This window comes from Saccostrea echinata, unplaced genomic scaffold (genome assembly GCF_033153115.1).
Source record: "Saccostrea echinata isolate AGI-Se365-2 ecotype Australia unplaced genomic scaffold, CSIRO_AGI_Sech_v1 ptg000009l, whole genome shotgun sequence".
In the NCBI taxonomy this organism is placed as follows: Eukaryota; Metazoa; Mollusca; class Bivalvia; order Ostreida; family Ostreidae; genus Saccostrea; species Saccostrea echinata.
The window spans coordinates 39,065,181-39,078,731 of NW_026889758.1; the positions used below are offsets into that span (position 1 = coordinate 39,065,181).

At 33.3% G+C, this 13,551-nt stretch overlaps 1 protein-coding gene across 1 annotated transcript; it reads left to right on the forward strand.

The window, feature by feature from the left end:
* The first annotated feature begins 39 nt into the window (after positions 1–39).
* Positions 40–12,467, forward strand: LOC133183688 (uncharacterized). The gene is made up of 6 exons (XM_061318612.1): positions 40–446; positions 8,484–8,673; positions 9,193–9,389; positions 11,564–11,723; positions 11,925–12,070; positions 12,149–12,467. The coding sequence occupies exons 1-6, from the start codon at positions 40–42 to the stop codon at positions 12,393–12,395; spliced, it is 1,347 nt and encodes a 448-aa protein (XP_061174596.1). The 3' UTR covers positions 12,396–12,467.
* Positions 12,468–13,551: the final 1,084 nt, after the last annotated feature.

Below are 13,551 nucleotides of genomic sequence, written 5' to 3' on the forward strand. Positions count from 1 at the left end.
AGATGGCAGACAGAACATAAAACGAAATTGTATTGGATTATGCTCAGATCTGTCCTCTTGGCATTTGGGATTGTTACTGGACTTTCAACATCAACCATTTTTACGCCATTATGGTTGGATTCAATGAGCGACAGTTCCAAGATGCAAGTCAACAAAAGTGGAAATTCAACGTCACCTGTGATCGACAATTACGCTGTCATATTCATTGTAAGCATTATAAATTTGGTACTAGCAACAGTGATATTAATGTCAGTCTTACTAATCGGAAAAGTGCTAAAAATGTTTCAAACAAACGTGAACTCTGGCAAAAGAGACTTGTTTTTTGTTGGACTTGCTGATGCGGTGTCAACTATATTTCTCGTATATGCAGCCAATGGATCTCGTACTGCTCCATATCTACAAGCGCTTGCAACTAATTTTGCAATACCAGTGACATTCTTGATAAGGTTTGTTATAACACGAAATACATATACATAATTGTAGAATAAAATTGTTCCTTTATCAATACATGTACAGTCAAACCTCGTTATCTAGAACTCGATAAGTCGCTAAGAAAAAACTGAGAGATATCCAAGGATTCAAGATATCAAGGGTAAAATACTTATAGAATAAGTGGTTGGGACTTACAATCATTTTGACATATCCATGGTATTGGAGATATCAGTGTTCAAAATACGGAAGTTCAACAGTTTTGTATCAGGCAAGGAGAAAAATGCTTGGGACCAGACCAGGATTCAAACCCAGGTCCCCTGAATCACTAGTCTAGCTGGTGCTATACCAACAGAGCTATCTTGCCACGGGATCAAACTTGCCTGAATGCCACATTCCTCCTTCCTTAAAGGTCTTCAACAAAAACTTTGATATGAGTAAACAAATATTTAGAGAGGAGAAAAATACATTTGCATAATAATAGATTGAATTAAAATAGTACAGAACAGAACAGAACAGAACATTTATTTTCTAATTTAGAGCCCATAACAGACAAGTATGAAATTATTACAATAATAAAGAAAAGATATGCCAATGGATAGTATAACAGCTTGTAAATGACATTACTCATTTCAACAATAATATTGTACTATTTCAGTTAAAGGGAATACTATATATAAAACTGTGTGACTACTACAACATGTTATCATTTATGAATTTGCCCACAGAATTAAGAGTTTCTTTGTCTTCAGTATTGAGTAACCAAAAAAGTTTTTGTTCATCATCTAATGCCGAGAATTAAATTGGAAAATTTACTTTTAATTGATTGAAAAATTTCTTTTCTTTGATGATCATATTTTTTACATGTTATGAGAAAATGAGTTTCATCATCTACACTGTTAGAGTTACATCTATTGCATAATCGATCTTCACGAGGGATGTTGGTAAATCTTCCCACTTCAATTTGCAATCTGTGACAAGAAATTCTTAATTTACATAGAGATTTTCTGTGATGAAAATTTTTAACTACTGATAAATAATTCTCATAACCCCAATTTTGTTTGAGTTTTACATATGTGCTTAATTTACCATCAGTATAACTTTGTTGACTTGTATACCAATTTTTTATATAATAATCTAATATGGTTGTATGACAGAGTGACTTAAATTTATGCTTCCCATAACAAATTACTTAATTCATCTTTGATATTCAGTATATTTCTTAATTTCTGTACAAATGCGAACCATGAGTTCTTTCCATATACATAAAGATTTTTACTACATTCATATGCATCTTTAAGTAAAGGAAATTCTGTGGACAAATTTTCAAATCTATACCAACTTTTGATTAACAATTTGACAATATCATAGTGCAGGGGGAACCTTCCCAATTCAGACAATACTGCAAAATTTGTACTTTTCTTATGAACACCAAGAATATATTTACAGAATTTAAGGTGTATTCTTTCACAAAGTAGATTTCTGAAACAGTCTTCAACTTCTAACTTTTGGCATTTTAGGAATCTTTTAGTATTGATATTACTTGCACCCCACACCTCTGCATTATACAAAAGAATTGGTTTAATAGTAGAGTCAAATACATGTATACTCGTTTTAATCCCAGGATTCAAATTAATAAAATCATTTCTCAGTTTATAATATGCTTTTAACGCCTTTTTATAAAGCTCTGATCTTGCTACATGAAAACTTCCAGATGCAGTTAGGTGAACTCCAAGATATTTGTACCTAGATACACAGTCTATCCTATTATTTTGAAACATTAGTTTTTGCGTGAAATTACGACCAGCTTTATTAAAGATCATGACTTTAGTTTTTTGAATGTTTACCTTTAAACACCAATCAGAGCAATACTTTTCAAGTTTAGAAAGTCTTGCTTGTATACCTTTAGCTGATGCTGATAAAATAACAGTGTCATCTGCATACATTAAACAGTTAACAGTTTTTGTCTGAAGTGATACTTCATCAATACATGAATCTAAATATGATGGAAAATCATTTATAAATATTTTAAATAAAGAAGGGCTCAAGTTATCCCCTTGACGGACACCTATAGCTATTGGAAATGGATCCGAGAAGAACCTTCCAATTTTCACACATGCCTGACTATTCTTATATATATTACTTATAATATTATAAAATTTAGATCCAACATTCATGTGAAGTAATTTGAGCTTTAATCCTGTGTGGATAACACTGTCAAAAGCTTTATGAAAGTCAATAAAACAAGCATATAGTCTTCCTTCTTTTAAGCTACAGTATTTATCAATTAAACACCTTAGCACAAATAGATGATCAGATGTTCTTGCATCTTTGGTAAAACCCATTTGAGATTGGTGAATTAGATTATGTTCTTTAAGAAATTTATCTAATCTAGAGTTCAGAATGCTGTTGAATAACTTGCCAAGTGTGCTGGTAATTGTAATACCCCTATAATTTGCAGGGTTGTTTGGATCCTCAGACTTAAAAATTGGACTTATGTACCCGTTACTCCAAGTTTGAGGATAAATACCATATGTGAAACAACTATTAAAGAGCTTATGTATACAGGAGAGTAAATAGGACTGACTATGTTTTAACATTTCATTAGATATCAAATCAAGCCCCTTGGCTTTTCCATATTTTAAATTTGCTATTGCATCTACAATTTCCTTATGTGAAATCTTGAAATCCAGTTCATTAAAGGATGGATTTTTCTCCAAGTCAGCCAAAATTGAATCTAGCTCTTGTATCCTTGATTTAAAAGAGTTATCACAAACAGAATGAAGGTTGCGAAAATGATTTACCCACGTTTCAGAATCTATGTTTGCAGCAGAATTGTCTTTATTATTATCTTTTAGGTCATTAATTAATTTCCAATATTGTTTTGATTGTTTATTTTGAAGTGCATCAAGTTGATTTAGAATGGAGTTTTGGAAATTTTTACGCTTAAATTTTCTTAATTTATTGTACTCTCTAAGAAGTCTGTAGTAATGATTCTTAACAACTGGATCCTTTGGAAATATGCTATAAATTTTTCCATGCGCAATCAATCTATGGCACATTGTTTGCAAGTCTGAATCAAACCACTTTTTATTTTTATGCTTTTTAATATTCTTACTTTTATGACCTGGCTTATTTAATGACATGTTAGCAGCAGTTATGATAATGTCATTGAATTCTTCTGCCTTTTTCTCGATATCAGTAGAAGTAGATTCTGTAATAAAAGAATCTAAAAAAGACTTGATTTTTTCTTGTATCCTATCTGAACTTAGAGCCATCTGAAATTTAATAGGGGAATCTTCATTCCATTTAAAATTTTGAGGGGCGGGATGCAAGGTTCTGGCATTAGTAGCATTTGAATTAATTTCCTTAAATTTTGCTAAAACTTCCCATGATATTTTACAGTGACAATCAGAAAGAGTTGGGATAAAATTTGATACCCTAAAATATAGAATTTGTTTAACTAAGTGTTCACTTGCAACAAGGTAGTCAACTGTGCTTTGACCATGTGTGTTAAAACATGTGTAATCACCAAAAATATCCCCCATACATCTACCATTAATAATTCTCAACTGATTACTAATACAAAAATCAATCAATTCTTTACCTCGTTCATTTAAAATGACATCACGATTACTACGTTTACAAAAATTATCATCAATCTTATATGTTTTACAAAGAGGAAGGTACCTTACATCATCATGTTCTATAAAATCATCTGATGAAGCAGTGCGTGCATTCATATCCCCACAAATCATAATTTCCCCCTTATTCTTAAACTTATTAACATCTTTCTCAATAATTTCAATAACATCATAATTTAACTTTTGAAAGTAAGTTGAATTTGAAGGTGGAATGTAACATGCACAAAGATAAATATCATTTTGAAAATTAAAAAACCTTTTTTCTATCTTAATCCACTGAAAATCTTTCTGGGTACCTGGTAATAACTTAATATGTTCCTTAATACAATTTTTACGAAAAATGCCAATTCCCCCATAAAATCTTCCATTTGCAGACATGTCCCTACATACAGGGAAGTATGTAAAACCATCAATAAAAAGATTGGTATTATACCCAACATGTGTTTCACTTAATATAATAATATCATAGTTTTTCACCTCCTTCAAAAATAATTTGTCATTTAGTTTATTCTCACCCTGTGTAAAAATTCCTCCAACATTCCAATAACAAATTTTTATGCTATTTTTATACATATACTTGTCCATTTTGGACCCTTAACTGTATTCTACTGTGATAAAATTTATACAAATAAAGAAAATTAACTAAGTTATAATTTTAAGGTTCACCAGTTTCAGATCTACAGAACAACTTGAATTACAATTAACCACCCTTGTGTTGATGGCCCTTTCCATGCTCAACGAAAATAGTTCGGACTTTTTCTAAGTTGGCGGTTATAATTATCGTCCTGGTACTGATGATTCCAGCTTAAACTGCTCCTATAGTAATTGTTATGGTTATTCGCCTGGAAATGCTTTTCCTGGTTGTTGTAGCTCGACCTATTTCGATACTTATTTGTATATCCCTTGGAGTTGTTGCCGATTTTTGATACGGTGTGAATTGCTCTCTTCATGTTGGACGCTAATATGGATGTTCCCTTCGGAGACAAGTGAAATTTATCATTGGGATTCAGTAGTTCGATTGTAGGTAGATGTCCATGCCACATGTTTTCGTTGTCAGAAATATAAACTCCAGGATACTCCATGTAGTCTCTCTTTATTATCCCATCCAGGATCTCACAGTTTACCTTGTGCAAGGAGTTGTCTTCTCTTGGTGTGGTTAGAGATATGATGGTGTGAACGTCCTTCCACTTCTGTTTAATAACCTCAACCACCCCTTGTAGTTTCTCGGCACATTTTTCAGGACTAATATTTCTAACATCATTTGTTAGAGAATGAAGAACTACTACATCAGGTATGCACGAAGAGTTAATGATAACATTCTTTGTTTCATCCAGAGTAAAAGGTGTTACTTTAGTAACGTTTACGTCTGATGTAAGTTTATCCTCTTTTATGCCATTCACGTTAGAAGTACCTATTAACAGGGCCATTGGTTTTTTATTCTTCCCAGCATTGACTACCAGGTCTGTCATCTCTTTTGCCCTGCTGGTTTCAGTGTCCTTTCCACCACTCATGAACATGCTAAAGAGCTGAGAGGGACAAAATTTCATTGAACTGGTTATCAACATTTTTTCTCAGTGATTTATTTTCATCCATGAGTTGATCATTTTCCTCATTTTTTGTGTGAAGTTTTTCAGACAAGTGTTCATTTTCATGTTTCAAATTCTTGACTTCTCTTCTCAATGTCTCATCCATGGTGTTGTTTCTTGCTTTTTCTGCTTTCAGCAGGGATTCCAATCTCGCATTTTCTACTGTTAAGTTGTATTCATCTGTGCGTGTCTGATATAATTGTTTTTCAATATCAGCTATATGAGACTGAAGTTTATCTGAGTTTGTGTCATTGGTCTGCTTATCCTTCAAAGATTTCATTGTATTGAACTGGGTCTGCAAATTGTTTACAGTTCTGGTCACTTTCTGTAATGAATCAGACAGATTTTTCTCCACCCTCTATACTAGTGTTGTTTGTGTTTCAGTCAACTTGGACAACGATTCAACAAAAATTTCCTGTAATTTTTCGAAATCCTTGTATGTAACTTGGGGAGTTTCAGTATTATCTGAGAATGACAAACCTGTTTCTTCCATTTGGTCCTTTGACATAGCTTCGTTTGTTGTTTTTAATAAGGTTTCATCATCAGTGTCCTCAAACACATTGTCAGCTACCTCATTGTGAACAGCTCTAGTAGATCTTTCATAGTCGCAAATAGCATTGACCAGGGAAAGAAGCATTGGGAAATCATTGCATGCAAAGATCTCGTGTTGTAACCCTTGTGCTTGGATTACTCCTGTGTTAACAAACAAAGTAGCTTTGTACAGTAAATGTGGTTCTTTCAACAATCCAATGCAGATTGATTTGTTACCTTCGTCAAGCCATTCATTTGGTTCGTCATACTAGTCTACTAAGTATGATCCTTCCATCTTTCCATAATCTTCATAATACAATACACCCAGAGCTCTTATCCATGCTTCCAATCTCTCCCTCGTAATCCGAAACGCCACCATGTGTGCTGACGGTTCATATAACGAAGTGTCTATCTTTTCATATTCAAGTTTCTTTGCTTTAGGTCCTGATGGATTTTTAAAATTGTCAGGTAAGCACTGTTGTGGGTATTCCTTATATATAGTTCTCACAGACAAGTCCACCTCATCTAGATTAACTTTAAAAGGTAAACTTCTCACCCCCGCCATTTTGATTTTGGTGCCATCTCTGTCCTCGATCAGCTCGATATCGTTAATGTTTATAGATTTAACACTTTCACCCATATTGAACTTCAATCTACTGTATGTAAATTTGTACGCAAGGTAGAATCTCTGTATTATTAAATACCTTTATACCAATCTACATTCATTCCATAGAAAGGGACAAACAACGCTGGCTAGTTTTTCACCAACCATGCATCCATAACCTGTAACTTGGGGCAATGCCTTTAGAAATCCACCTATACAGAGAGTAATTCAAAAATAATTTTAGTGTTTTTTTTTCTTTAGTTATTGTTTATTTATATATTTTTAGCTCTACTGGTTAGAGACCAGAAGAGCTCATCCATCTGTCTAGCTGTCTGTTTATCTGTCTGTAAACAATTTTTCAAAACGCTATTCCTCCTACAGTTTTGGTCTGATTTCAGTATAATTTGGCACACAAGAAGACTACACTAAGATACATAATTCTTTTATCCTTTTTTGATTCTGATGAATGGTGTTCCCATGGTTACTAAACATGCTAAAAATAGAAATTTCTTTGAAATACTTTCAAAACGCTACTCCTCCTACAGTTTTGGTCTGATTCAAACATAACTTGACACACAGGCAGACTATAATAAGATACACAATTCTGTGTATCGTTTTTTGATTTCACTGAAAACAGAAATCTCTGTAAAATATGTTCAAAATGCTACTCCTCCTATTGTTTTGGTTTGATTTCAATATAACTTGACACACAAGAAGACTACACCAAGATAATTCCGTGTGTTTGTTTTTGATTTCGATGAATGGTATTGCCATGGTTAGTAAAAATAAAAATTTCTGTGAAATACTTTCAAAATACTACTCCTCCTACAGTTTTGGGCTGATTTTAATATAACATGGCATGTAAGTACACTACTCTGAGATGCATAATTCTCTTTATGTTTATTTTTACTTTGATGAACAGTGTTGCCATAGTTATAAAAATTAGCAGTGTTGCCATAGTTATAAAAATTAGAAATTTGTGTAAAACTCTTGCAAAAGGCTACTCATCCTACAGTTTTAGTCTGATTGCAATAAATCTTGCTACAAAAAGAAACTAATCCATAAGGATCATTATTCTATTTATTGCTATTGCATAGTTTCAAGTCCAAGTGCTTCTTTTCTCTTCCTTGTACAAACTAGTAGAGCTACAGTCTCGTCAGAGACTTCTGGTTCATTTTTTTGCTGGCAAATAAGAATCTGAGTAATTTTTTTCATTTAAGATAAGATCATGTTTAAAATTGCTCCACTGCTGTATCTTATATATTACAATAATAATGATTTAAAAAAAATTATCTTCAATTTATGAATTATAATCTTATGATTCATTTGATTGAATTAACTATAGCTCATCAGTTGATCACTTTCTCAGACCTCAGTCAAGTTCTTACTCAGTTTTCCTTCCTTTCTGTAAGACTTAAAGAGTCTTGTTCGATAAGGTTTAAAATACTACATGTATATGTACATAAAGTCAAACTTTGTTATCTTGAACTCCATGGGATTGAGAAAAAAACTTCAAGATATCTGAGGATTTGAGATATTTACGGTAAAATACTACAGGAATATGTGGTTGGGACTTCCAGATCACTTTGAAATATCTATGGTATTCAAGATATCAGTGTTCAAGATACAGAAGTTCAACTCTACATGTATTTCAATTCTTATGTTTATTCTTGTTTATGAATATATTAGGTTTATCATTCTCCGAAAGAAACCCTCTATTCAGAAAGCAATCTCAGCCATTATGGTGTTTTGTGCAGAGCTTATTGCACTGATACCAAGCATATTTCCAAATCTAGAGAATGAATCTTCAAAGAAAGATGATGGTGGAGCATCTGGCATTGCAGGGATTCTATGGCCCCTATGCTACTTTGTGGGTTTTGTGAGTATTCATAATAAATATTCCCTAAAACATGTTCAGTGGTTTTGAGTGTAATATTTAGCACTGCATGTTTGATATGTACAATGTATATAAATTTATATAATTTTAACACTGCAATTTATTTTTTGAAATATGATCCGTTATCTTTTCACTTCAAGCTGAAGTCCATCTACCAAATGTAAATGAATAAAAAATGCAAGAAAGGTGCATCATAATAACCTTTGTTGCGATCCTTAAAATACCTTAAGCCATCTCAACACATTTTATTTTAGAATTACAGAGGCATTACATGTATATTTCTTTCATAAAAATTAAATTTCACATATCCATCATTTGATAAGTAATATAAATATAACTTTCCATCCCAATGAAATATTATTAATGAGGGCTTCATATTTGTATTAGGATATATCACAAAATTACATAAAAATAAAATGTCATTTACAGTATACCTTTGCTAATTTGATGCTTTGATGGTAACTTCATTACAATAGGTATCAGATTTTTACTTTCATGCAGATTCCACAAACCATAGTAAATGTTGTACTGGAGAAGTCTGCCAAATCTTCTGGAACACAAGACCATGTTACGATGGAGTCCCTGTATATGATGTTCTGGTCATACTTATTTTGTTTCCTTTCTCTGCTAGCACTATTCTGGACTGATCTCATTCCTGGATTTGGTGATGCAGCTTCCATCAGTATGTTCTGGAAAGGGTAAGACGACTGTTCTTTAAAGTGTGCCTTCTGCAAAAATTGTGATTTTTTGGTTGATATACATGTATAAAATTTGATAGGTACATTTTGTCCTTTTTATTTTGATAGAATAATTTTCATTCTTTAATTTTTTTTTCTCTTTTTTTCCTTTTCCTATTTTTAGCTCACCTGAGCAGAAGGCTCAAGTGAACTTTTCTGATCAAAAAATTGTGTGGTGTCACTCTGTCTTCTGTCTGTTGTGTGTTGTCTTTTTGCATTTTTGACTTTTTTTCCAGAACCACTGGGCTAATTTCAACCAAACTTGCCACAAAGCATCCTTTGGTGAAGGGGATTAAAGTTTGTTCACAGGAAGCACCTTCATTTAGAGGGGAGATTATAAATTAAGAATTCATGAAAATTTAGTGGCATCTATTAAATCTTCTTCTATAGAACCACTGGGCAAGAAAAGATTAAATTTATGTGAGAGCTTCATTACATACTGTTATATTTGTTCTTATCTTGATCCCCAAGGGTTGGATGGGGCCATGACAGGGGATCAAAGTTTCACATTGAAATATATAGGAAATATCTTAAAAAAATCTTCTTCTCAAGAACAGCAAGTCTATGATTAGTCATATATTAATACAGTAGCATCCTCTGGTAGTGTAGATTCAAATTTGTTCATATCATCATCCCCATGGGAAGCACAGGGCCAAGACAGGATGTCAAAGTTTCACATAGGAATATATACCGGTAGATAAAATCTTTAAAAATCTTCTTCTCAAGAACAGCAAATTCATTATCAGTCATGTTAATACAGAAGCATCCTCAGGTAATGTAGATTCAAATTGTACATATCATGACCATAGGGGGAAGGGCAGGGCCATAACAGGGGATCAAAGTTTAACAGAGGAATTTATAAAAGAAGTGTTTAAAAATCTTTTTCCCATGAACAGAAAAGCCATGATTAGTCATATTTAGATGGAAGCATCTGCAGGTTGTGTAGTTTCAAGTTTGTTCAAATCAATGGAGTAGGGTTGGGCCACAATGGGAAATCAAAGTTTTACAAACGAATACATTAGGAAAAAGTACTCTTCTGAAGAACAGCAAATTCATGATCAGTCATATTTATATAGAAGCTTCCTTAGGTAGTGTATATTGAATTTTTTTCATATCATGACCCCCTGGGATAGGGTGGGGCCATAAAAAGTGATCCAAGTTTTACATAAGAATATGTAGGAAAAAGAATCTGCTGATATTGATAGAGGGCCATAGTTACTTAGGTGAGCATTGTGGCCCATGGGCCTCTTATTTAATTTTTATGCTCCTGTAATCGAACATTCGCAGGCATATAGTTTTTGTCCTGTCTGTCCGTATGTCTGTTTGTCGGCAAAAACTTTAACCTTGCCCATAAAATTTGATTGGTTGGAGCTATTGCTTTCATATTTCACATGTGTATTTCTTGTGACAAGACTTTTCTTTGGGTACTACCATATTTGACCTTTTGACCTTGGAGTTTGACCCACTTTTGCAAAATTTTATCGGATTTTAACCTTGGCAATAACTTTTGAACAGTTGATGCTAGGGCTTTCAAACTTCACTTGTGTATTCCTTGTGACAAGAGCTTTCTTGGATACCAACAACATTGACCGTTTGACCTTGACCTTAGAGTTTGACCTACTTTTGAAGAAACTTTAACCTTGGTGATCAGTTTTGAACAGTTGGTGCTAGGGCTTTCATACTTCACAGGTGTATTCCTTGTGACAAGACCTTCCTTTGGGTACCAACAACTTTGACCCTTTGACCTTGACCTTGGAGTTTGACTTGCATTTCAGAAACTTTAGCCTTTGCCATGAGCTGACATACAGGGGCATCAGTGTTTCACAAATGCTTCTTGTTGAATACCAAAGTAAAATCTGCTATTGTTTTATTTTCCATGCATGATTATTGACTTGAACAATTCAATTTGTATGGTAAATCCCTGTTATGTATTAATGATGGCAAAAAATAACCTGCTTAATAAAGGAAAGGACTGAATATCCTAATTATTTTTTTTCTCTTTGTGTGAACTTACAATATAGTCATATTTCTGTTACTGAGAGCATTTACTGTAATGTTTATGTTTCAGTTAGACAGATATATAATATGTTCCCTAGTATGCCATTTTTATAAGTTTTGATGTTTTTTGTTTGCAGACTGAGTTTTAACTTTGAGTGTTTCTTTGGTGCTGCAGACTGCCCCTCCCTCACACACTTGTACTCAGGGATAACCATTCTGGCCATGCTCCTGACTCGATTGTTTGTTGTATTATTTTTACATTTCTCAGAGGGAGCAAATTACCTCATTATCATCATGGTAAGGATTTAAAGCTAAGCAAGTGAGTTAAGGCTAAATAAAGACATTTCCAATTGCTTCCAACTACTTTAAATAAAAAGACCTGAAAGATGGAAGTTTTCTACTCTAATGAAGGGGACATAACATTTTTAATGATTTATAAGTATATGAAAGTTTTTTTTAATTATACATTACCTTATTTGACATTTTGTGCATTCTTAGAGCCTACAGACCCCAGTTGTTGTGTTGTTTTGGACTTTGTTTGATGAGCAGCCATTACACTGGCACCCAGATGTTCATCTCTCTACTTGGCTCAGCATAGCATCAATCTGTATCATGTTGCCATCCATCTATTGCTACAACAGAAAGTAAGCGACAGTTTAAACAACATTATTGATAAATCTTAACTATAGTTTGACTCTTTATGTTACTACCTGACTTTTCAGTTCTGTTGAAAACCCTGTGACCTCAAAAGAGAACAAGATGGCTGACCAAACAACAGAAGAGACCCGAGGACTTCTTGTTTGCTCCACAGATAGTTACCAGTCGATTGATGCCTCCACATGTGTGGTCATCAACAGTGATTCTCAGACCAGCCATTACAATCCCATGGGATTCCGAGGATCCTACTCATCACAGATTGCAAGTTCACTCAATACTGAAGGATCAGATGTAGCATGGTCATTTTCCTAAGAATCATTATCATATACATGTACTATGGTACAACTATCTTTATCATAGTAACAAAGTGCTCAAATTCCTCAGCTTAGGGGGGGGGGGGGGGGGTAAGGCAGAAAATAAGGGAAAAAACTAATGTATCATGGGTGTGTTTGTGAAGCAATGCTTTTTAAAAACAACTTTGATTTTAATAAGTTTTAGGTTATTCATGCATTGTTGACATTTACATGAAAATTCACTTTTTAGAAAAAATTGCATTTTACAAATCCTAAGCTGACTGGCCAGCAAAGGATCAGATGGTTACAGATTAGCATGTAGGTTGTTTGTTGACCATTAATTAAATCTGCAAGAGATATGGGTTTGGTCTTTCACCTGAGGTGTTTTTCTAGTGTTGATCACCCATGTATTTGTTTGAAACTCATGGTAGAATTAGCTTGACATGCAGGGTTGACTGCTAGTGAAAGTTGTCAGCCCTGCCAAAACACTACCAGCCCGAGAAAATAAGTCTTTTATATAAATTTGTTTTTAGTGATAATGTGAATGGGGCACGATCACCGTAACTTCTATCCCTAATCTATAGGCTTTCGAATTCAGCCCTTTGCTTATTACACTTTTAGCTACCTATACTAATAGTTGATTTGAGAGATATTTATCAAATATATGAATTTTAATATATGGCAAATTTTAATTAAGCTATATGATATCGTTGAAAGACTTAAATATGTGTATTTTGTAACACTTTATGACTTTGTGCATTTTGTAATTGAGATGGAGGCATTCTATTTCTTTTTTTTCCTTTTTGATGTCAAAATTTAAATTTCAAAACTAAAATACTTAGATTTCAGTTTCCTATATTAGGTTCTCTCTCTCTCTATATATAATTATTATATATATTATAATTATTATATATATTATAATTTTACTGTGGCATTAATTTTTATGCCCCGCCATGAATATGCCGGGGCATATTGTGTTTGTTATGTCCATCTTCTGTCTGTCTTTCCATCACACTTTGGGTTTAGCTTAGTTCAAAGCTTATCAAAGAAACCATTCAATATATTGTTATCAAACTTCATATGCTGATACATACTGATTTAAGCTGTTCAACTGCATCAACATTTATTTGATCTTCACCTTTCCTTTGACCTTGACCTCACTTTTCTTAAATTAA

Coding starts and splice junctions, on each gene's coding strand:
- LOC133183688 (XM_061318612.1), top strand. CDS start 40: ATGCTCAGATCTGTCCTCTTGGCATTTGGGATTGTTACTGGACTTTCA. Junction 447..8,483: donor CCAGTGACATTCTTGATAAG/GTTTGTTATAAC, acceptor TGAATATATTAG/GTTTATCATTCTCCGAAAGA. Junction 8,674..9,192: donor TATGCTACTTTGTGGGTTTT/GTGAGTATTCAT, acceptor ACTTTCATGCAG/ATTCCACAAACCATAGTAAA.